The sequence below is a fragment of the Lampetra planeri genome, chromosome 3, assembly GCF_965212315.1.
Source record: "Lampetra planeri chromosome 3, kcLamPlan1.2.h2, whole genome shotgun sequence".
Classification (NCBI taxonomy): Eukaryota; Metazoa; Chordata; class Hyperoartia; order Petromyzontiformes; family Petromyzontidae; genus Lampetra; species Lampetra planeri.
The window spans coordinates 24,723,621-24,747,957 of NC_136109.1; the positions used below are offsets into that span (position 1 = coordinate 24,723,621).

The 24,337-nt window shown below is 46.5% G+C and overlaps 1 protein-coding gene across 1 annotated transcript; it reads right to left on the reverse strand.

Annotated features, from left to right (window-relative positions):
* LOC144742183 (aromatic-L-amino-acid decarboxylase-like) lies at positions 1-24,337 on the reverse strand. The gene is made up of 12 exons (XM_078624666.1): positions 24,046-24,337; positions 19,435-19,607; positions 18,560-18,673; positions 17,641-17,763; positions 16,257-16,397; positions 15,476-15,619; positions 14,596-14,662; positions 9,492-9,654; positions 8,469-8,559; positions 7,614-7,712; positions 7,355-7,456; positions 1-719 (listed from the first exon to the last, which is right to left on the reverse strand). The coding sequence occupies exons 1-12, from the start codon at positions 24,071-24,073 to the stop codon at positions 78-80; spliced, it is 1,887 nt and encodes a 628-aa protein (XP_078480792.1). The 5' UTR covers positions 24,074-24,337; the 3' UTR covers positions 1-77.

Consider the following 24,337-nt stretch of genomic DNA (forward strand, 5'->3'; position numbering starts at 1 on the left):
TCTCACTTGGTCACTGCTTGTATATACGACGACAACAACAACAACATCTTTCCGATGAACCAAGCCCGCCCTCGACCTCAAAGCTGTGCCAGTTCACGATTGTCAAGGCGGCGGCAGTAGAAGCACGCGACACCGGGGAGACTGCACGAAGGCGAGCAGTGGTGGCTGTGAAACTGGTGTTGCCTCTTTCTTTCGCGAGGGGTCGTGACCTCTCCGTGGTGGCCAAGTTTAAAATTTTCGAGTGAAGCAGACTCCTCCTGCCCGTTCTCCTTCCCCTCCTCCCCATTACTGTATCCTCCATCATCCTTGATCAGTGCTTCCACCACGATTGCTTGCATCTGGAAGCTGGCCTCTGCCGGCGTGCCGATAGCCAGCTCGAATGGGTCTATGGCGGTCACACCAGCGCACTCGTCTGACTGCTCGTCCTCATTTCCCTGTGGTGACGATGGCAGTGATCGGGAGGTGGAGCCCTCCATGGGTGAGGAAGATATGTCTGCTACGCTGTGCCACACACCGCTCTCTGGTGTCGGGCCCTGTAGCAGGCCTAATGCAGCCTGCGACACGAGGCTCCAGTCCTGCAGCAGGTCCGCCTCGGTGGTGAACTGGGACGTGATGGTGAAGCGGATGATGAACTTGTCTCCAGCCATGGCTGGCACCACGAATAGCTGCCCTGATGCGTTGAGTCGCACCAGGAGCTCATTTGTCAGCTCGTTAGGGCCCTGTTGAGAAGAGGTAGATACACCGCACAACACGCGCGTAAACCATCACACGCCATTACATGCCATCACCTTTAATTCTAGATTTGAAGCTTTCGTGACTGCAAGGATTCATATTCTTAGGTTTTTTCGGTAAAGTCACGTAGGTAAAACATCAAAATTAATGAAAATAAAATAAAACAAAAATCACGACGTTTCGGAGGCAACACAAGTCTCCGTCATCAGGTGGGACCGTCACAGCCGAATTAGCTGCATCAAGTGAGGCAATGATTCAAGATGTAATCCCTTATAAGCAAGTTGAAGGGGGGAGGAGAGGGGGGGGTGCTCATCAGAATGTGGTAGCCAATGAATGGAACGTATCGGGAGGGAGGGGGGCGGGGCTCAAAGACAGCACGGAGTGCTAAGTACAACGCATCGGGAGGGGGGGGGGGCCAAAAAAATTGAACGACGGCTTGGACGCGGTTGCTACTGCACACGCCAACACAATGGACAGAGAGGGGGAGGGGAGGCCTGATACACATGATAGACAAAAGAACGAAAATGCCCATGTTTATACCAATGCTGGCTGAACAATGAAGAGAGTACTGTTAAAAAATAACTGGGGATGTTAACACTCGGTAAAGTAAAGTAAAATAGTGCCTGTCAGATAAGATGGTCCAAAAAGTGTAATTAAGTCTTTTTTGCGTGGTTGATAACATCTTTCCAATGATTACTAAGTTTGTACCCATCATCACGGTTGAAATTATGTCTGTGTTTGTATATTTGTATGGCTTCGTGTACAAACCTTTGATGGTAGCCGGGAGGTTTGCAGAGAACCTTGGTCTCGGAAAAGACAATTTCATGAGAGCCCACCGAGTTGTAGCAATGATCGGCAACGGCAGAAGAATCAGTTCTGCCGTGTTTCAGATCTGACTTGTGCTCGCGGACACGATCAGAAACATGACGTTTCGTTTCTCCAATGTAGCAATCACCACAAATGCAACTCAATTTGTAGACTCCAGGATACTGTAAGTCAGGAACGACATCCTTCACAGATGGAATCAGATCACGGATTTTATGCACTGTACTGAATCGGACTTGGATCTTATGTTTGTTTAGAATTTTGGAGATCTTTTTGGTCACGCCTGCTATGTATGGTAACGTGATGGTTTTGGTCGGAGTTTCATGTGGCTGTTTCTGTGTGGTGGGAGAGACAGCTTGGTGGATAATACGGTCAGAGTATCCGTTCATCCTGAGGGCCCGATGTACATGTATTAATTCAACGGTCAGGTGGTGTTTGTCAGAAATGCCATGGGCTCTGTGGTATAGCGTTTTGATGAGATCATTCTTTTGAGATGGGTGGTGGTGGGAATCCGGTTTCAAGTAGGAATCTGTGTGGGTGGCTTTCCTGTAGACAGAATGTCCCAAGGATCCGTCAGGCCTCCTCTCAAACAGAATATCCAAGAATGGTAGTTTACCGTCTTTCTCCACTTCCATGGTGAATCTGATGGATGGGTGTCTAGAATTGATGTGGTCCAAGAAGTGGTTCAATGCTGGGAGGCCATGTGGCCAGATGACGAAAGTGTCATCCACATACCTCTTCCACAGGGAAGGACGCAGGGTGGATGTCTGGATGGCGTCTGATTCAAACTTTTCCATGAATATGTTGGCTATAACTGGTGACAAAGGGGAGCCCATAGGGGTACCCTCATTCTGTTTGTAGAAGGTGCCATGCCAGGTAAAATAGGTGTTGGTGAGGCAATGCCTAACCAGCGCAGGTGCATCAGAATTCAATCCATGTTGGACTAAGTCCTCAATTATTGTTAAGGTGTCCGGTACTGGGACTTTGGTAAACAAAGATACTACATCAAAGCTGATGAGGATGTCATCAGGAGATAGTACCATGTCCTTAACCATAGAGACTAATTGGGTTGAGTTGAGTACTGCCGAAGAGGTCTTGCCTGTGAAGGGGAGCAGAGTATCTGATAGAAATCGGGCTAGTTTGTACGTAGGAGAGTTTATCGTCGACACAATGGGTCGTAGCGGGGTGCCTTCCTTATGGATTTTGGGAAGACCATAGAGTCTGGGAGGTCTTGCCGCCGATGGTTTTAGAGAGGGACGTTTGCTTGGTTCGATTAGGGAAGTCGAACTCGTGATGATACTGTTGGTTTTCGTCGTTAGGCTTTTCATGGGATCGTTTTTAATTTTGGAGTAACTCCCATCATTAAGAAGGTCCAGGATTTTGTTGTTGTATGAATATTTATCCATGATGACCGTGGCATTGCCCTTGTCTGCCGAGAGGATGACTATATCATCTCTCTTTTTTAGGTCCGCGAGTTCAGAGCGTTCGTTTTTGCTGATGTTACTAGTGGGTTTCTTAGCATTCTTAAGAATAGTAGCTATTTCAGCTCTTGCTACATCCGCATGGATGTGTCCTATGCCTCTGAGGGCTACATCAATCTGAGAAATCATATCCTCTACTGGTATATATTTAGGGGTGACGGCGAAATTTAGTCCTTTGGCCAGTACCGTTTTTAGAGTGTCAGAAATTGGGATGTTACTCTGATTAATCACGGTCTTGTTAACATCCAGCTTTGCGATGTGTGGCTCTGGTTTCTTCTTAGATAGGAGGTTGAATTTAGAAATCAGGTTTGCTTTGCATTTGGCTGACATTGAGTCAGCAGAAGCAGAAGTCATGTTATCAACGTGGTTCCAATCAGAAGGTGACATTTTTTGTGTTAACATTAAATGTGTTTGTAAGAGAGTCTTGTCTAAATTATCGAGTTCAGATCGGAGTAACCTTATTCTCTCCGAGATTAGTGATAGGCTAGCTTTAAATAAGATCTGTTTAGAGTTCGGTGAGGACACAGCAGCGGATGTGAGTGTGAAAGCGATGGGTATTACCTTGTTATCTCGGCATCTCTTGAGGAAGGCCATTGTCTCGAGAAGCTGTGACTTCTTGTCTCGTTGTCTGTTAAAAACTCTAACAGATAGGTGGAATTCCTCCCCGTAGAGGGCATTAATTCTAGATTTGAAGCTTTCGTGACTGCAAGGATTCATATTCTTAGGTTTTTTCGGTATAGTCACGTAGGTAAAACATAAAACTTAATGAAAATAAAATAAAATAAAACAAAAATCACGACGTTTCGGAGGCAACACAAGTCTCCGTCATCAGGTGGGACCGTCACAGCCGAATTAGCTGCATCAAGTGACGCAATGATTCAAGATGTAATCCCTTATAAGCAAGTTGAAGGGGGGAGGAGAGGGTGGGGGAGTTCATCAGAATGTGGTAGCCAATGAATGGAACGTATCGGGAGGGAGGGGGGCGGGGCTCAAAGACAGCATGGAGTGCTAAGTACAACGCATCGGGAGGGGGGGGGGGCCAAAAAAATTGAACGACGGCTTGGACGCGGTTGCTGCTGCACACGCCAACACAATGGACAGAGAGGGGGAGGGGAGGCCTGATACACATGATAGACAAAAGAACGAAAATGCCCATGTTTATACCAATGCTGGCTGAACAATGAAGAGAGTGCTGTTAAAAAATAACTGGGGATGTTAACACTCGGTAAAGTAAAGTAAAATAGTGCCTGTCAGATAAGATGGTCCAAAAGTGTAATTAAGTATTTTTTGCGTGGTTGATAACATCTTTCCAATGATTACTAAGTTTGTACCCATCATCACGGTTGAAATTATGTCTGTGTTTGTATATTTGTATGGCTTCGTGTACAAACCTTTGATGGTAGCCGGGAGGTTTGCAGAGAACCTTGGTCTCGGAAAAGACAATTTCATGAGAGCCCACCGAGTTGTAGCAATGATCGGCAACGGCAGAAGAATCAGTTCTGCCGTGTTTCAGATCTGACTTGTGCTCGCGGACACGATCAGAAACATGACGTTTCGTTTCTCCAATGTAGCAATCACCACAAATGCAACTCAATTTGTAGACTCCAGGATACTGTAAGTCAGGAACGACATCCTTCACAGATGGAATCAGATCACGGATTTTATGCACTGTACTGAATCGGACTTGGATCTTATGTTTGTTTAGAATTTTGGAGATCTTTTTGGTCACGCCTGCTATGTATGGTAACGTGATGGTTTTGGTCGGAGTTTCATGTGGCTGTTTTTGTGTGGTGGGAGAGACAGCTTGGCGGATATTACGGTCAGAGTATCCGTTCATCCTGAGGGCCCGATGTACATGTCTTAATTCACCGGTCAGGTGGTGTTTGTCAGAAATGCAATGGGCTCTGTGGTATAGCGTTTTGATGAGAGAATTCTTTTGAGATGGGTGGTGGTGGGAATCCGGTTTCAAGTAGGAATCTGTGTGGGTGGCTTTCCTGTAGACAGAATGTCCCAAGGATCCGTCAGGCCTCCTCTCAAACAGAATATCCAAGAATGGTAGTTTACCGTCTTTCTCCACTTCTATGGTGAATCTGATGGATGGGTGTCTAGAATTGATGTGGTCCAAGAAGTGGTTCAATGCTGGGAGGCCATGTGGCCAGATGACGAAAGTGTCATCCACATACCTCTTCCACAGGGAAGGACGCAGGGTGGATGTCTGGATGGCGTCTGATTCAAACTTTTCCATGAACATGTTGGCTATAACTGGTGACAAAGGGGAGCCCATAGGGGTACCCTCATTCTGTTTGTAGAAGGTGCCATTCCAGGTAAAATAGGTGTTGGTGAGGTAATGCCTAACCAGCGCAGGTGCATCAGAATTCAATCCATGTTGGACTAAGTCCTCAATTATTGTTAGGGTGTCCGGTACTGGGACTTTGGTAAACAAAGATTCTACATCAAAGCTGACGAAGATGTCATCAGGAGATAGTACCATATCCTTAACCATAGAGACTAATTGGGTTGAGTTGAGTACTGCCGAAGAGGTCTTGCCTGTGAAGGGGAGCAGAGTATCTGATAGAAATCGGGCTAGTTTGTACGTAGGAGAGTTTATCATCGACACAATGGGTCGTAGCGGGGTGCCTTCCTTATGGATTTTGGGAAGACCATAGAGTCTGGGAGGTCTTGCCGCCGATGGTTTTAGAGAGGGACGTTTGCTTGGTTCGATTAGGGAAGTCGAACTCGTGATGATACTGTTGGTTTTTGTCGTTAGGCTTTTAGTGGGATTGTTTTTAATTTTGGAGTAACTCCCATCATTAAGAAGGTCCAGGATTTTGTTGTTGTATGAATATTTTTCCATGATGACCGTGGCATTGCCCTTGTCTGCCGAGAGGATGACTATATCATCTCTCTTTTTTAGGTCCGCGAGTTCAGAGCGTTCGTTTTTGCTGATGTTACTAGTGGGTTTCTTAGCATTCTTAAGAATAGTAGCTATTTCAGCTCTTGCTACATCCGCATGGATGTGTCCTATGCCTCTGAGGGCTACATCAATCTGAGAAATCATATCCTCTACTGGTATATATTTAGGGGTGACGGCGAAATTTAGTCCTTTGGCCAGTACCGTTTTTAGAGTGTCAGAAATTGGGATGTTACTCTGATTAATCACGGTCTTGTTAACATCCAGCTTTGCGATGTGTGGCTCTGGTTTCTTCTTAGATAGGAGGTTGAATTTAGAAATCAGGTTTGCTTTGCATTTGGCTGACATTGAGTCAGCAGAAGCAGAAGTCATGTTATCAACGTGGTTCCAATCAGAAGGTGACATTTTTTGTGTTAACATTAAATGTGTTTGTAAGAGAGTCTTGTCTAAATTATCGAGTTCAGATCGGAGTAACCTTATTCTCTCCGAGATTAGTGATAGGCTAGCTTTAAATAAGATCTGTTTAGAGTTCGGTGAGGACACAGCAGCGGATGTGAGTGTGAAAGCGATGGGTATTACCTTGTTATCTCGGCATCTCTTGAGGAAGGCCAGTGTCTCGAGAAGCTGTGACTTCTTGTCTCGTTGTCTGTTAAAAACTCTAACAGATAGGTGGAATTCCTCCCCGTAGAGGGCATTAATTCTAGATTTGAAGCTTTCGTGACTGCAAGGATTCATATTCTTAGGTTTTTTCGGTAAAGTCACGTAGGTAAAACATCAAAATTAATGAAAATAAAATAAAATAAAACAAAAATCACGACGTTTCGGAGGCAACACAAGTCTCCGTCATCAGGTGGGACCGTCACAGCCGAATTAGCTGCATCAAGTGAGGCAATGATTCAAGATGTAATCCCTTATAAGCAAGTTGAAGGGGGGAGGAGAGGGGGGGGAGCTCATCAGAATGTGGTAGCCAATGAATGGAACGTATCGGGAGGGAGGGGGGCGGGGCTCAAAGACAGCACGGAGTGCTAAGTACAACGCATCGGGAGTGGGGGGGGGCAAAAAAATTGAACGACGGCTTGGACGCGGTTGCTGCTGCACACGCCAACACAATGGACAGAGCTAATTCGGCTGTGACGGTCCCAACTGATGACGGAGACTTGTGTTGCCTCCGAAACGTCGTGATTTTTGTTTTATTTTATTTTATTTTCATTAATTTTGATGTTTTACCTACGTGACTTTACCGAAAAAACCTAAGAATATGCCATCACCTACCATTTCACAGAGAGGATCTGTTACACACACACACCATACGGTCTGCTATACACACCATCAAGCCACCATCGTACACATCCCATCGGACACACCATAATATACACGCACATCACACACGCCCATCCCAGCTCACCCGAAGACGGAAAACCACAAGTCCTAGGTGCCTCTTTACTGGAACCTCAAAGCGTGGATCTTCACGCACGAGGTTCTCAAAAAATCTTGCGAGTTGAACTCCCTGTGAACAGAGGGACCATGGCGGTCAGCACTGTCACAAGCTTGAGCATCATCATAGGGCATTATTGTCTTCATCATTGTATAACTTCACTGGATCAAATTTACACAACCCTAAAACTTAAGAGGCAGAAATCCCCAAAAGGTAGGAGTGACCTCACTCTGCGCACATGCTCCTGCAGTCCACCAACGCCGAACGATCGAAGGACGAACCAGATCTTGAGTGCACGGAAGCGACAGCTCAGTGGGATCTGCCAGCGCTGTGGGTGCAAACAAACATGAATTATATTAATACATATTGGTGGTTTGAAACGATGTATCAATTAACATCGATTCTTTAACTCAGGAATACATGTATAAATCACGTGTGTAATAATCGCATTGTATTTGTCATCGTATGCAATGGGTTCACGTGACTCTTCTAGCTGCAAAATTTACCCGTGTGAAATAAATAAGTAACATCTTTAGCGATTAAATGCCTAATCGACTTGTTAGTAGAAAGGCCACATCTGCTGATATTTGATTGGAACAAACTGCCAAATTTCGATTTAAAGCTTTCGTGACTGCAGGGATACATCTTCTTGGTTCTTTCGGTAAAGTCACGTAGAAGGGAAGTAATAAAATAATAAAAATAAAACATAATAAAATAATTTTCACGTTTCGGCCACAACGCAAGCAGCCGTTCTCAGGTGAAGAACAGGTCTGTCAGAAAGACAGAACAGACCTGTTCTTCACCTGAGAACGGCTGCTTGCGTTGTGGCCGAAACGTGAAAATTATTTTATTATGTTTTATTTTTATTATTTTATTACTTCCCTTCTACGTGACGTTACCGAAAGAACCAAAAAGATGAAACTGCCAAATTGGTGGTGTTTTATATTGGTGTGGTTATTTATCTTTCAAAAAAACACAAGGTAAATTGGCTTCTGCTAGCACGTGTCAGAAAGCCATTTTTGTTTTGCATCCCATGAATCGGAGATACTGCATATTGAGAGTCAGAAGAGTGGGGGACACACACCATGAGATCTGTGACCGAGTTGGAGTGCGCATGCTGGAGGTACAGAGGCTCCACGCTGAACGTCTTCTGCAGGCTAAACTTGTCCGCCACCCTGCCATCACCACCACCATCATCATCATCCTTCATTGATCTTCATCATCATTTGCAATTTTGCCATAACCGTTCAACGACCTAATTATCATCATCCGGCTTTAATCAATCAACATTACTGTTATCATAAACATCCTCATTTATCCATAATCATTATTATCATTCATACTTTATCAATGATCATTAACCTTATCTATTCATCTCTCATCAACATCTTCGACTTAATTTTTCACCATCATATCATAAACATTATGGTCATCATTACTATAAGTACCATCACCAATTGAGCAACAGGCAAATCATATGGTCTACTTTCTAAAATATGCAATGGTGCAACACTGATCTTAGTTGGTGGCCCTTAGTGGGTTTGTGATGCTTCCTCATTCCTGTAATAAAGTTAAGTTTATCTGTAGTATGATCACAGTTGCTTAAATAGTAACATGACAGCTTCACCCAGGAAAGTTCTGTTTTTATGTGTATCCGATTTCTTAAGCGTTTTGTGCGTGTGGGAGGGGACTGGAAAATGCACACATTTAATTGGAAGAGCAAAGCTGAACACGGATCTCAATGGTAATGGTTGCTGCCTCATCGAGGCACCAACTCATGTGCTCAGTGGGCAAGCATTAACTTCACAGCGCGAAATTAACATTTTGTGAGTCACTGGTAGACGAGTAGGTGGCACGTGACTAATATCTGCAGCGTTAGCCATATGCTGGGTGTGGTGTGTCGGGTGTTGAAATCAAATTTTTTTGTTCGTTGAGCCTGACAGACTCAGGTGAAATTATACCCGAATTAAAATTGTGCCACCACCACCACCCCTACCACTTATAGAGTGATAGCCCCCGTCAGCAGGAGATGCTGTGGTTCGCCTGAATGGCAATCACACAAGTGGAATGGGAAGCGCTGAGGGCAGAGTGAGTGAGGCTGCCTCACCAGAAGACGGCGCTGTCCAGGTTGACCATCATCCACTTGGACGTGTTGACCACGAACGAGTCGGCGAACTCGACCCCACGCAGGGGGTCACGCAGCTCGGGGCACAGGAAGGCAGTGCCTGCATACGCCGCGTCCACGTGCAGCCACAGCCCTTCCTGGCGGCCTGCCACATCATAATCGCGGAAAGCCGCACGTTCTCTCAGGCCGGGTGTAAACATCGCAGCAGAACTTCTGGATACCAATAACCACCAATTGTGTGTAGAGCTGGGATACAGGAGAATCATTTAAAGACACGTTTTCTTGCTTTATACAGATTTGGTTTGTGCACGACTAACCTATTTCTACCCAAAATTCGCGATATGCGGTTAGAATTAACTCATATGCTGATATGCAGTTGGATGTGGGACAATATTGTGTGTGTACAATTCATCTTTTTGAAACACCCTGTACTGTTAATTCTAGATTTGAAGCTTTCGTGACTGCAAGGAATCATATTCTTAGGTTATTTCGGTAAAGTCACGTAGGTAAAACATCAAAATTAATGAAAATAAAATAAAACAAAAATCACGACGTTTCGGAGGCAACACAAGTCTCCGTCATCAGGTGGGACAGTTACAGCCGAATTAGCTGCATCAAGTGAGGCAATGATTCAAGAAGTAATCCCTTATAAGCAAGTTGAAGGGGGGAGGAGAGGGGGGGGAGCTCATCAGAATGTGGTAGCCAATGAAAAACAATGGACTCCGGCTTGGACGAGGTTGCTTTTTCATTGGCTACCACATTCTGATGAGCTCCCCCCCCCCCTCTCCTCCCCCCTTCAACTTGCTTATAAGGGATTACTTCTTGAATCATTGCCTCACTTGATGCAGCTAATTCGGCTGTGACGGTCCCACCTGATGACGGAGACTTGTGTTGCCTCCGAAACGTCGTGATTTTTGTTTTATTTTATTTTCATTAATTTTGATGTTTTACCTACGTGACTTTACCGAAATAACCTAAGAATATGATACCCTGTACTGTCTGTGCGACTTGGCAGGCAGTTGTCTCCTCAGGTTGGATGACTGTGCGGTCCGTGCTACGTGGTTTGTTTTGTGCACCCTTTTTTTGGAACGCATCTACTACCGCATGAAGTGAGGGAAACCTGCAATCCACAAGTCTTGGTTTGGTGGCACGGTATGGTCCAGATTGAGCCGGGGAGGGATGGGGGGCGTGGTATGGCACAATTCAACTCTGGGGCTGGATGTGTGTGTCCTGATATAGGTGGGGTAGGTTGGCTACCTCCTCGTTGGTGCCGGACAGCAACGTTGTGGTGGGCAGTGCCGTGGGGGAGGGCCTATTTAGATTGGCCATTCCCCTCATGACGTTTGTAACAACCACAGCGGCCAAATGGGGGCTCTGGACGGGTGCGAGGGGCTGGGATCCCCTCCACCTTCAATTAATTACCAACAAACCACGACTGAAAAATATCATTAATAAGCTTTTTCCGGAGGCTTTGGGGGGACAGTTATCTATGACGTCTCCTGGCCAAACCCCATTTGGCGGAGCCAGGAGACTGAATCCTTACCCTCAGGGCTCCTCCAGAAACAACAAAAAACCACTGCGGATGGCCACGTGGAATGTCCGAACGCTCACTGCGGAGGAGAGGCTGCCACTCCTCTGTCGGGAGCTGGACCAGTACCGCCTGGATCTCTGTGGTATTCAGGAGGTCCAGTGGACCGGCTCTGGCTCCTGCCACCATGAGGGGTGGACAGTCTTCTACTCGGGGCAGGAGACTGCCAAACAACAGGGAGTGAATATTCTTCTGAACAAAAGAATGAAGGGGGTGTAGGAGCATGGCGGTGAGTTGTGGGAATCTGTAAGCCCAGGCTACTTTGGGCTCGCCTTCCCATCAACCAGAGGTGAGGAGTGGTGGTCGTGGTTACTTATGCCCCCACCGAAGACGAACATCCGTGGAGGGATGCAGGCAAGGCCAATGAGTCAGATGCCTTCTATGACCTGTCACAGGTTCTGGCTAAAGTGGCCACTTGGGATAGAGTCATCTTGTTGGGTAACTTCAATGCTCGAGTTGGTCATGATGCTGGCACCTCATCTGGAGTGATTGGAAGGCATGGGCCAGGTTATCTCAATAACAACGGCAGGAGGCTGCTCGATTTTTGTGCAGCCCATGGGCTTATAATTACCAACACGCTGTTCCGGCATCGGCGCATCCACACAACATCATAGATGCATGCCGGTCTAAGCAAGAACATCTGCTGGACTACATAGTGATGGAACAGCAGATGCGGGCCCATGTCCCTGACACCAGGACCTACCATGGAGCTGATCTGCCCACTGACCATTGACTTGTTATCTGTAAGATGCGCCTGCCATTCTTCCACTCTGGTGGTGGGTGTACACCCAGGACCTAATTCAAACCCATAGTGGCATTGTCTCAGCTGTCTGATGAAAGTTGTAAGCGAGAATGTCATCATCGCTTGCAGTTGGGGTTGGCATCGTCCCCCACTCCTGATGTCGAGGGGAAATGGGCGAGATTTAGGACTGTGGCTCATGCAGCTGCAATGGCTGCTTTGGGTACACGGTCCAGACCTCCCCAGAGACCCTGGCTGACAGAGGAGGTGTTCAGGCTGGCTGTGAAAACGCGACAGGCCCACTCTCATCGGCTACAGCACCCCACGTTGGAGAATGAGGAGGCTTACCGCAGCCTTCGCTCAGAGGTTCGGAGAGCTGTGAGGCGCTGCAAGGATGGGTGGTGGTCGCGGGTTGTTAAGGAGATGGAGTCTGCCTCAATGGCCTGTGATCACAAATAGTTCTTTAACTCCATCAAAAAAGTAACCTGCAACACCATACCTATTACCATCATTAGGGGAAAGAACGGTGGTCCAATCTCTGACCCCCATGTACAGATTTGCAGATTAGCTGAACATTTCTGTGAGGTCCTGGTGAAGGGGAAATCCCTCAGCCTGGAAAACAACATGGGACAAAATGGGGATGACCCTGCTGAGGCTGCGGTGCTTTAAATATTGGAAGAAGTCACCCCCTGTGAGTGGCTGCCTGAGGTGTCATCTGTTGAGGAAGTACTGAAGGTGATCCGGAGTCTGAGACCAGGAAAGGCACCGGGCAGAGATGATCTCCCAAGCGAAATGCTGAGGGAGGGTGGCGTTTGTGCACAGACTGCCCTACATGACATCATAACAACAGTCTGGACCACTGGACAGGTTCCACAGGATTGGAAGGATGCCCTGGTGGCCCCCCTCTTTAACGAGGGGGACCTCACAGACTGTAATAACTACAGGGGCATCTCACTCCTCAGTGTGCTGGGAAAGGTCCTGGCAAGGATTATTCAACATCGTCTTGCTAGGCACGCTGAGCAGAGGCTTGCGGAGCCCCAATGCAGTTTCAGGAAAGGGCGGTCCTGCACAGATGCCATATTTTCTGTCCGTCTGCTACAGAAGAGGTGTAGGGAATTCCAACAAGACCTACATCTCTGCTTTATTGACTTGGTCAATGCCTATGATACCATCAGTAGGCCTGGGCTCTGGGTTATTCATCGTGCTTTTGGAGTCCCTGACCCTCTGCTCACGATCATTAAGGACCCTCATTATGGTGAACGGGCCCGGGTAAAACTATGTGGCCGGGAGTCGGAGCCATTCTCTGTACACCTTGGGGTGCGACAGGGATGTTTTCTGGCTCCCACATTATTTAACATCTATTTTGACCACATAGTTCGTGAAGCCTTCAATAGCTGTACCAGAAGAATTTCCATCGGGTACAGATACAATGGGAGGCTGATCGATGTCCGGGTGCGGTAAAGTGATGGCTCCCTATTGCTCAATCATGTTATGTATGCCGATGATCTGGTAATTGCTGCTCACTCAGAGGAGGAGTTGGAGGCGCTGCTGCTGAACCTGGAGCTTGCCACATCAAAACTAAGCACCTGCCTGGGTATTTTGTACCATCGGGCACTCCACCCCCACAACTCCCAATTGGTGATGGGGCAGTTATTGAGAGAGAGTGGAGAGTTTCCCATACCTGGGCAGTGTGCTCATGACCGGCTCCAGTTTGACAGCAGAGGTCTCACTCCGAATGAGTTGAGCGGCAGTATCTTTTCATCGGTTGTGTAACGCTGTGTGGAAGCTACCTGGTCTGTCGCTCCACACAAAGCTTCAGGTCGTGGACTCCCATAATGGAACATCTTCGTCAGTTAGAAGCATTTAGGCTGGCCTGCCTATGATCTATCCTGGGTTAAACCAGGCTGAATTGTGTGAGGAGCTCACAAATCCTTGAAAGATCTGGACAAAGTCCCATTGGTGAGCTCCTCCGGCAGGCAAGGCTGCGTTGGCTGGGTCATGTAGTCCGCATGCCCAGCCACCACATGCCTAAACAGCTTTTGTTTGGCCGGATCGAAGTGGCTTAATGGGCGCGGTACGGGCTGGAGAAGGGATGGAGTGATGTGGTACAGGAGGATGTGGAGCTGAGTGGACTTGCCGATGACTGGTACCAGTGGTGTCAAGATCGGCCTCTGTGGAGGAGGCTCGTGAAGGACGCTACTGGGCAGTTGGAGGTAGTCGCCCTCCAACAACAACAGAGGGCGGAGGAGCGACGCTCACAACAACGAGTGGAGCGCCGGGTGGCTAAAGCACAGCAAGTGGGCACAGTAGGGGCACTGGTGGTACATCAGCCTGTCATCTCAGTCAGTCGTCCCTTGGCATCTAGGTCTGCCCCGTGACCTCATGCCAGCGGGCGTTCGACACTTCACGTGGCCTCAACGTGCACATAGCCTGGCACAAGCATCGTGGTGACATCACCGCCACTTAGTGGCGAATGGCGGTTGTTGTTGTTGGGGTAGGCTGGGAAGTACAATTATGAGTTCCCCTAGTAAATGCCCATATCAGGCACTGCCTGTAACTGCTTCCTTTAAATCACACGAAATCAAATGGCAGATATTCAAAACATTCCACAATACAACCCACCTCTGAGCTGTACATAAATGGCCCCTAACCTGCCAGCTGGACACGCACATTAATGTGTAGTGGTTCAGATGTGAATATTTTTTTCTTTATTTAAAGACGTATCTTTTATATATCTCTCTTTTTTAAACTGAACTTACAAATTGGACCCAGCTCGGCCAGGTTGTCGAAGGCGCACAAGCCCGTGGTGCCGAGGGTCACAGACACCTGAGAAGACAACAACACCGAGCTAGGTTTATTGTGGCACAGGTAAACCCCATTGGGCATTCAATGCTCATGTCCGATGGGGACACGGTTAGACTATAAAAACCTGATTACAGCAAAAACAACAACAACAACAAAACATTCAAAAAACAGCTGTGCATGGTCAAGTTTCAAACGACCATGTCACGGGGCATGGTGTTGCAAGCACCATGCCTTTCCGCCTCTGCCGCCCCATTGCCAATGTGATAATTCAAGACGATGAACAGGAAACAGCCACTCGAGATACACTGATTCCTAAATGTAGTAGTGTATCGTGGTTGGCATGAGTCCTAGTACAAGGAATTAAATAGGGCTCCCTGTCCAATGTACATTCCCTATTCGTAACTCAGTGCCTCAGCCCTTCTGGCCCAGGGGTCCCGATGCAGTTGCACCACCTGCACGTTCGATAGCTAGGCCACTGTCTGAATGGTCATCTGAGGATAAAGACAAAATTGTAGTCACACACACAGGCGTGGAAACAATCATCCAGCAGGAGTGACAGCTGCTGTCCATTCAAACATTTTGGAGGGTGGTGAGGTGCAAGCTAAACGTTGGGCTTTCTTTATGAACCATCTTGGCAACATAACATAGGCTCCCTATGGCTATATATGTATGTAAAACTTATTTTGCACCATACGTAGCAAACAGTGCTAATCGGAGGTGCCTCCTCGACTTCAAAATCAGTCGCACGTGCAGTTGTCATGATACAGGTAGATCAGGTGTGCCCGGACAGCGTGTAATTGTCCTTGAAGACATGGTCTCGAAGTAGCGACTCACGAAGAACGGGACGAGACCCTGTGCTCGGTCCTCATCCACGGCGCGTCGGAGTGTCTCCCCGCGTAGCGAGAACTCCAAGTCCGTGGGCAGCGAGCGCAGCCTCACCAGCGACACGAGGCTCGCCTTCAGCACCGACGAGTGAGCCTGGCGGATGCGTGATTAAGCACAAGATACGTTCATACAAGTGCAATTTGTGTATTTTATGTTGACTTAAGTTTTTCAATTTAATCCGCGTGTGTGCAGGAGATAAACGACTTTTTACAGGAACATGGTAATGGCGATGGCTGAGGAAGGCTTCATCCAGCAGTAGATAAATTATGGCTGATGAAGATAAGTTTGTAATGGAATTAATGTAATTAATTTGTTATCTATAATGAATACAAGTGAAATTCGACTAATTATATTATGAATCGCTGAATAATTTCTGATATAATTTATTATAAAATTGTATCTTAAAAGTTTGATTAGCCATAGCTCTGCATTAAATCAACGTGCCTGGCTGACCCATCGAAAAATGTATTCATCATTCAAAATATTAATTTAAGGTTTATTATTTACAAAAAATATATTATTCAGCATGTCTGGCCATATAGCTTTCCAGGAAGAAAACATACCAACAGTAGTTTTCCTCTTGATAACGACTGCAATGTTGATCTGTGAGCGCACCATCTGATATTCACAACCACAGCACCCCTGGGTGATACTGGTCCTCTAGGGGGGTGCTCCAAGAAGACTCGGTGCGTGTTAGAGGGCGAGTTATTGTCCAGGCGGAGGCGCGCACCTGGTCGGAGGTGTACGCCACGAGGCGCGCGTTGAGGAGCGCGTCCTGTCCCACGTCCACGCGCGCGTCCCCGCGCAGGCGGGCGAGAGCGCGCGTCCGTGCTGCCAGCAGCGCCAGCAGGTTGGATTCGCTCACCGTGGTCTGTGGGACACAGAGACAAAGATGTCGTTAGCGAGCACCTATGAAGGCCGTCACAGTACACGATGGGGTGGGTGGTCACCTTTGTATCCCGAGTGGCGATGATTGCACACTGCACCGGATATTAATTTGAGGCTAGGTCGACCTTGCGGACGCCCAGGACCCGTTCAGATAATCGTCACTGTGGTACCCGTGAAGCGAGACTGGGTCGCCAGGTTCGTAGGGCAGTGTGATAACCGCTGCACTACCGCTCGGACTGTGGGGCGCACACACACTCTGCAGCCTCACAGAAGACTGCAGATAATTAACCTAACGTAGTACAAGAGGGAGTGTTGCAAGTATTTCACAAGTGTAATCAAAGCCCCCAAAATGTCCTTTATTTTGTCAGATCTCAGATGCTAAGCACGACTGACCCTGGTTAGTGCTTGCATGGGAGACTGCCTGGTAAATCCAGGTCTTGTAAGCTTGGACTGTGAGGTGGCAGGGAAATGGCAAAAAACTATTCATTTGTGAATCTACTTGTGCGGAGCATGAGTGGCACTTTTTTATGCACCCACTCCGGTTTTCTCCTACAAGCCAAACATGAAAGGAATTGACCAAGCATTTAGAATGCAAGACCCGCCTTAGAAAAAGTCTTCATACTCAGTGAGGCTTTTATGGCTTAATAAAACCTGCCGTTATGAAACACAGTCTTTACCCAGCAGAGTGGAAAGGGGTGGTGGGGGGGGTGACATTGCAAGTAATATGCCTTTTCGCCTTTGTCGCCTTATTTTCGATGTTTACCATTAAATGCCATTGACTAGTTTTAGGCTGAGTTGGCAAATGCTATTAGTGAATAACAGTTCACAAAAAAACTATTTAGACAAGAAGATCGTATGTGTGGTGGTGTGGGCAGCATTAAGGGGTGGCTGATGTTTGTGTGCTTCACCAAGTACCCATATTATTTTGCGCTGTTTTAAATACCGTAAGGACAAGTCCAGGTTCTGATACCAGCTGCGACTCGTGGCGTGAGAGGCAAAGAATTCAGATTAAAAGTGAGACATTATTTAAAATTAGAAACTGTTCTGTAATACGCTTGTGTTAAACAACCCTTCTCTTATATGATCTAGACATGTCCACTCATTATTGAAACGTCCTTATTGACCCATCCAGTATTTTCAAAAGTTGTAAATTAAAAGTATTCATGATGACGGTGATAATGAATATCATGGTGGTGTGGTGGACGATGGCGATATAGATGAAGCACCTGCATGACTCCGCCACCGCGTCCCTCTGGGTGGTCGTGCCGGAAGGTGTCGGGTAGGGACAGCATGGTCGCCAGCCAGTCCGTCATCACCAATTCCAGCTCCGTGCTAGCCGGGCTTGACGCCTGACTCGGGTCACGCATCCCCAACACCAGCCATGAGATATCGTACATGTGAGCTAATGTCATTGCTCCATCTCAACAGTGGACACACACGTGCCATTGTTTGGGCGAACTGGCGTGGTCAGAACCACACATGCCCGGTCACCTACATGATTTCCCTGTTACTGGTGTTGACCACACCAGGTACTTATTTTAGTTAAACAAGTTAAACCAGGTGAGGCACAGTCTTGAGTTTAACATCAAAATGCTATTGGTGTGCATCAGCACATACATGCAAGACAAAGACAACGATCTCTTGTATAGCCTGAACAGGCTGCAGGAGTAAGTACTGTTAGCGAACACCTATGAAGGCCGGCACGGCACACGAAGGGGGTGGGTAGGCAACACCACTACACTACCGCTCGCCACCCCACATACTCATCCATTGATACACACACTGCAAACATGCACGCACGCACTGCTCTGGCAGACACACACAGGATCATCTCGTTTGACCATATAGAATGATGGGGAAAGTGCAGTAGGTACGCACATATTAAGACCGGCATTCACATAAGGAGCTGTGTTGCATGTATACATTTTCACACTGGGAACGTCAGCCCAGGTACAGGTCCTCATCATCACTGGGGTTGTAAACCATAGCCATGAATTGAAAACGGTTAATCAGGGATTGGTTTTCCTTGGTCTTATCAGCAAGGCGTGGTCTTATAAAACAGCGCCACTCGGTAGTGCTATACCGTGACGTTCCAGATAGAAGCAAACGGCAGCGTGCAGAAACCACAAGAATATTGGCACGTACCCATGTGAAGCCGATGGAGTTGATCGCATTGGCGAGCATGTCTCCCAAGAGCGAGGGGTACGAGTTGAGTGCCGGGTAATACCCGTGCATGTGTGGGCTCTGCCAGTGCACGATCTGTGGGCACAGCACAGAGCAGTGGCAGTAGTGAAGTCAACAACGTGGGAGTGATCTTCTGAGTCTATCCATAAGACCACCACTGTTAACTTCCCCAAAGAGTTATATTTATGTTATCGACCCTGGAGGGATGGTGAACTGAGTCAATCCCCCCAACCAGGATTTGAACTCGACACCTTCCAATTGTGATCTGTTCGCGTTACGGCACAAGCTTTGTATATGCAATCCACTACAATGGAATCATATTTAGATTTATATAACGTTTCACGGTGCTTCATAGAAAAAACAGAATATGTGCATCACATGGGAAAAAAGGTGTTTGTGGTATTTTAGGGAAGTTCTATTATAATCGAACTACATGCACAGCTACGTAAGGTGACAAAGTTACAAAGGGGTTTAGATAAAGATTAAACATAAACACCGACAGGTTGGCGCCGAAATATTTTGATTTGTTTCTATTTACATTCCCTGCATTCAAATACAAACCACTCAAAACCCTCCCAATGCAGGACCCTTCTGATGGTGAGCATGCAGGAAGCGTAGATTTTCGAGCATGGTACAGTACAACAATATAAGTGTGTGCATTTCCCTCCCCACGTTGTACCGACGAGCGAAATACCTGAGGTGAGCCATGGCCTGACCCGATACTGAATCTTTGACCCCCCCCCCCAAAGCTATTCAATGGTGAGCGCTCTCAATTCTAATATTGCCCTCTATTCCTACGCCTGTCTTATCCGTGTTTCTGTGGCTGGCCATGTTACCCCAGGCATGATGAGCCGCTCCACGTCCTCAAAGATTCTCTCCCAGGGCTCTCCTTGCTGCGGGGGGCCGGCGGGCAGCAGGGGACGCAAGTAGCCGGGCCGCACGGATGGGTTCACGGGCCGCTCACGTACTCCAAGCAGGTACGCGGTGATGTAGTCCACCAGCTCCTTACCTGCGCGGCACCGTCAGTGACAGGTGGGATAAAGAGTGGGTGGTTCCAACTATGATCAAACCACCCTTTCCCGTATCTCCGATTAGCACGTTTGGCTACATATTGAGCGAAATAAATTCAACATACACATACATACCCTCAATGTGCTCAACCTCATCAATTATGGGAAGCCAAGCAGGTGACCAGGAGATGACCTGCCTGTTCCACTAGGCGATGGCCACCTCACAGCAATTAATTCTTGAATCTTCGCGGAGCCTTGAGCATTACCCCCTCGTATGTGTGGATTTTTTCCAGGGACTACACTTTTTTTCTCCAAACGACAACGCTCAGTTAATGAATTTGGCCAAACATCCCAATGCGTGGCCAAACTGAAAAACTGAGTATTGAGAAAAAATGAACCTACCTTAATAAAGAGCATTGCTATCATTATGTTATGCGCCCCCACTCCGGGAAAAAAATAAAAAGATAATTTCCCAAACAATGTAATTTGTAATCATCTATTTAAACGTCATCAGCACTAATAACATACGTGTATTAACAGCTTCAGCATTCACAACATATTATTAATCAGCAGTATCCAGCCAGTGCAGTGAAATGGTAAGCAGTCTACCGTGTGATAAAACCACCCCTTCTAATGTCGCCATGAGGCAATCTCATGTGTCTGCTCGTTAGAAACAAGTTTATTTTGTTTGTGAGTATTTGATATTTGATGTTCCTTTATTATTGTTGCTGAAGCAATAATACACTGCCACTTTGTTCACGTGACGTGATGTATTTGTCTGTGTCGGTTGGAGAGTGCACGACACACATTGTGGCACTTTACTCAAGTGATCCGACCCTAAAATAAAATTATGAATGACAGACATTGAAGTCAGTTGCCTATTCCGTGTACCTGAAATAAGTGACTGAAACCGTACGATTGTTAAGGGGCCGTCCATAAATGACGTCAGCAACCTGGCGGGGGGGGAGTCAGACATTTGTGACGATGTGTGACGAGGGGGGGGGGGTGAGAGATGTGATGTCACATAAAAATGCGCAACTTTAAATATAGACAACACGTTCTACTTAATTAAATATACTTTTTAATAAATGTTTTCTTGTACAACATCAGAGTGCTGCGCCACATTAAATACGCACTACAATGACAATAGTTTAAAGTGATTTGAAGCATGTTTTATTTTAAAAATGGAAATATGGTTTTGGGGGGGCAGAGCTTTGTGACGTCATATTTGAGGGGGGGGGGTCTGACTTTTTGTGACGCCGTGTGACGAGGGGGGGGGGGTCAAAAATCGTCCAAAATCGCGTGAAGTAATTTATGGACGGCCCCTAAGACGATGTTTGTTGACTTGTTTTCGTAAACAGCGAGAGTGAGATGACAAATTGGGCACCTCGGATTAGCACGTTTGGCTACATATGGTGCTAAAGAAGTTCTACATACAAAGAGCATCAGAAACAAGGCCCATCCAGGAAGGTGGCGATGCAACTTCCGGCCCAAAGGAGGCAGCAAGGCCACGCGTCAGCTTCCACGTCAAGGTCGTGCAGTATGAAGACCGCCTCTATGAGTGTAAATTATCTGTGCTTCCTGTGTTTCGCTAAAGCGCCTGTTCATCTGGAAACGTCCCTGCAACCATTGTGAGAACTCGTGAAGTGTTGCGGATAACACATTCCTGCGGAGGGAGCTGGTAGGACCGTTGGGTTGCTCGGTCAATTTCCAGGGTCAACGGCGGCGTGGTGTATTCCGCAAATATGCCCGACTGTGAGGGCGGGCACAAGCCGGCGTGAGTAGGTTAAACGTTGAGTTTTATAAGGGCACCACGGGGTGACCTCTGGGTTTCCTGTCGCAGGTAAGATAATGTGTGGGTGGATTTTCAATTAACAATTGGACCACAGAGGCAGCGTCTGGTGACAATGCTGCACCAGTCCTCGCCTCCCACCAGACCGGTTCTCCTGGGAAGCTGCGTGGTGGGCTGTCCATGCGCCCGCCTGCTAAAGAAAGCGCTGATGGTGAATTTTGAGCCCTTTGTCCGCGATTTCTAGTTTCTCAATGAATTCACCTGCGTGCGTTGTGACCCCAGAAAGAAAAAGCCGCGTTGGACGTCGTTGCGTCCTCAACCTCGAAGCCACGAACTGCCCAACGAGGGTGCTCTACACGCGCGTAGAGCGCATTACTGACTTAAGAAGGTGTCTTCATCCAGCAGTGGATTGGCAAAGGGCTGGACGTTATTATTGACTACAAAAAAAATAACAACACAACGTCGTTGACTCTACTATGGTATCAGGGACTACTTCGGTTGTCTTTAAAACATAGGTGTTAATAATCATATGCCCAACGCGCTAACGCCAACACAACAGCAGTAAATGACGATGATGATGCATACAGCGGATAGGGACGAGCCCGTTGCACGAGGTGATGCAAGGTGAGTGGAACGTTGGGTGAAGCGTTGCGACGGTGAAACGAGGCAAACTCTGATTGAACTTTTGGGATGTATCGATCCCCCGCAAGCCCACGAGTTCATGGAGTAAATGTTAAACATTTGGGCAGGTTAAACAAAAACCCTCTTGCCCGTTGGAGTTCATATTAACTGTTTTCGCTGATCATCCTTCAAAATATAGAGCCAGCGTCAATGAGGGTTTCACCTGTATTAACCAACAACATTTAAAATATATAATTATACCCCCCTCTATTTCCTCGTATTTACGGGAGGGCCCTGCTGCATTGTGGATATTTGCCTAAATCCGTTTGGCTTATTTTGGGAGATAGCCAGAGTGGCTCAGGGAAAACCCCTGCACGCATATGATTAGTTAACGATCAAAGCTCCGCACAGATGGATTAGAGAAGCCACTGTTGACTTTCCGCCACCTGGTTACCTCGAATTCTCAACTCTACAACACGTGGTATATCCTCGGGCAGTCTCCCATTCAAGAACTAATCAGGATTCACCCGACTTGGCATTCGACATGTAAGGAAATTGTGCGCTTTCAGAGTGGCAGTATTCTACCCGATGCCTAAATATATTTACAATCTCGATTTAAAGCTTTCGTGACTGCAGGGATTCATCTTCTTGGTTCTTTCGGTAAAGTCACGTAGAAGAGAAGTAATAAAATAATAAAAAATATTTTTTATAATTTTATTATGTTTTATTTTTATTATTTTATTACTTCCCTTCTACGTGACTTTACCGAAAGAACCAAGAAGATATTTACAATGCTTTCATTTTTTCTGATTTTTCCCTTGGACATTCTATGCCTCATTCCTCCGCTCTCCAATACATTTGCAAAATACACTTTTAGCCAAATTACAGTATCTGGGTGTGTGTCCAACATCTTCCATTGTACAGCGTATAGCGAATGTGTTTGCATTTAGACTTTGGCATTACAAATCTACATTGTGTTAGCAATTGTATTATGGAGTGACTCATGCTGCCAGCTATGGCTGCAAAGTTTGGTCGTACATGTTATGGATATCGTTTATTGTTAAATTTGAATCACAGTTCCTATGATCACTTACATTTTTTTAATAGCTCTATTTTGGTGATTTCGAAAAGTTTTGGTTTAGCCATATTTGTTTGTTGTAGTACAGAGTTAAACTGATTTAATCTAAATTGTCTTATGGTTGTTATTGTTTGACTTGTATCCCACTGAGATTTTTGCACACCGCGTTGATGTACGGTGCTTTTTCTGGAAGACTTTGCGGTTTTTTCCTGAATTTTTCTGTTGCGCGTAGTCACTTTAAGATGTTTCTTGTTCATGTTTTTGTTTGTTGCGGTTGCACCCGATTCAAGAGCCGCATGGCGCATAGGGCTATACCTAATACATTAAATGAAATGTATTGAGAATGTTGAAATGTCCACAATGTGCAGGTAAAGAGCACCAAAACAATACGAAAAAACTATAACATATCAACTAATTATTTCTAATAATTAAACACTTTCCTACAAGTGGATCGTGGCTTAAGCGTTAGCTTACCGTCAGTGTGTACATGTACTCATGAATCACCCGCAAACGACATTTGTTTGATACACTTTATTTTACACTTCAATATTTTCGATTGATAGCGCATCTTAGAGCGACTGCATGGATATCATGACGCTGTACAAGCTACGGGACGATGCGCATGAATATGATGTCAAGAAAAAAACGCCTAAAATGTTTAACATTCGTTACAAAGTTTTATTTTTATTCTCAACGTGACTCCAGCTGTCAGGATTCATTTGAGCCAGTGTTTTACCACCACTGCCAAGGCAGCCCCTCGTATGTATATTGAACTTATTTCGCACCGTACGTGGCCAACTGTGCAAATCGGAGGTGAGGGGGAATATCAACACATTAAACACAGCAAGCAGTTCTCAAGAGGTGAGTCTTCAATTGAATTGTATCTGAAGCTACCAACCACATATTGAGCAATTACCAATTCCACATGCAATTAGTTAGCACTCACCTCGAGTCTGGTAATCGGTGGCGTCCATGGCTCTTCTGGCGTTGCGTGTGACCACTCAGATGAATGAGCAAATTGGCCGCTGAGTCGCAGTTCGACTGACTGGGTCGCAGCTACACCGTCCGCAGGACTCACTCTCTGGCTAACTATTGACTGGATGGCTGGGTGAATGCCTCTAATGGAATGAGTGGCTATCGGTTGTCGAGTGACTAGATTGACAAACGAGCATGTGTTGTATGGACCGGGTTGGTCTCTAAGATTCTCGACAGTGTGCACAACCGCCCTTTTATTGCGA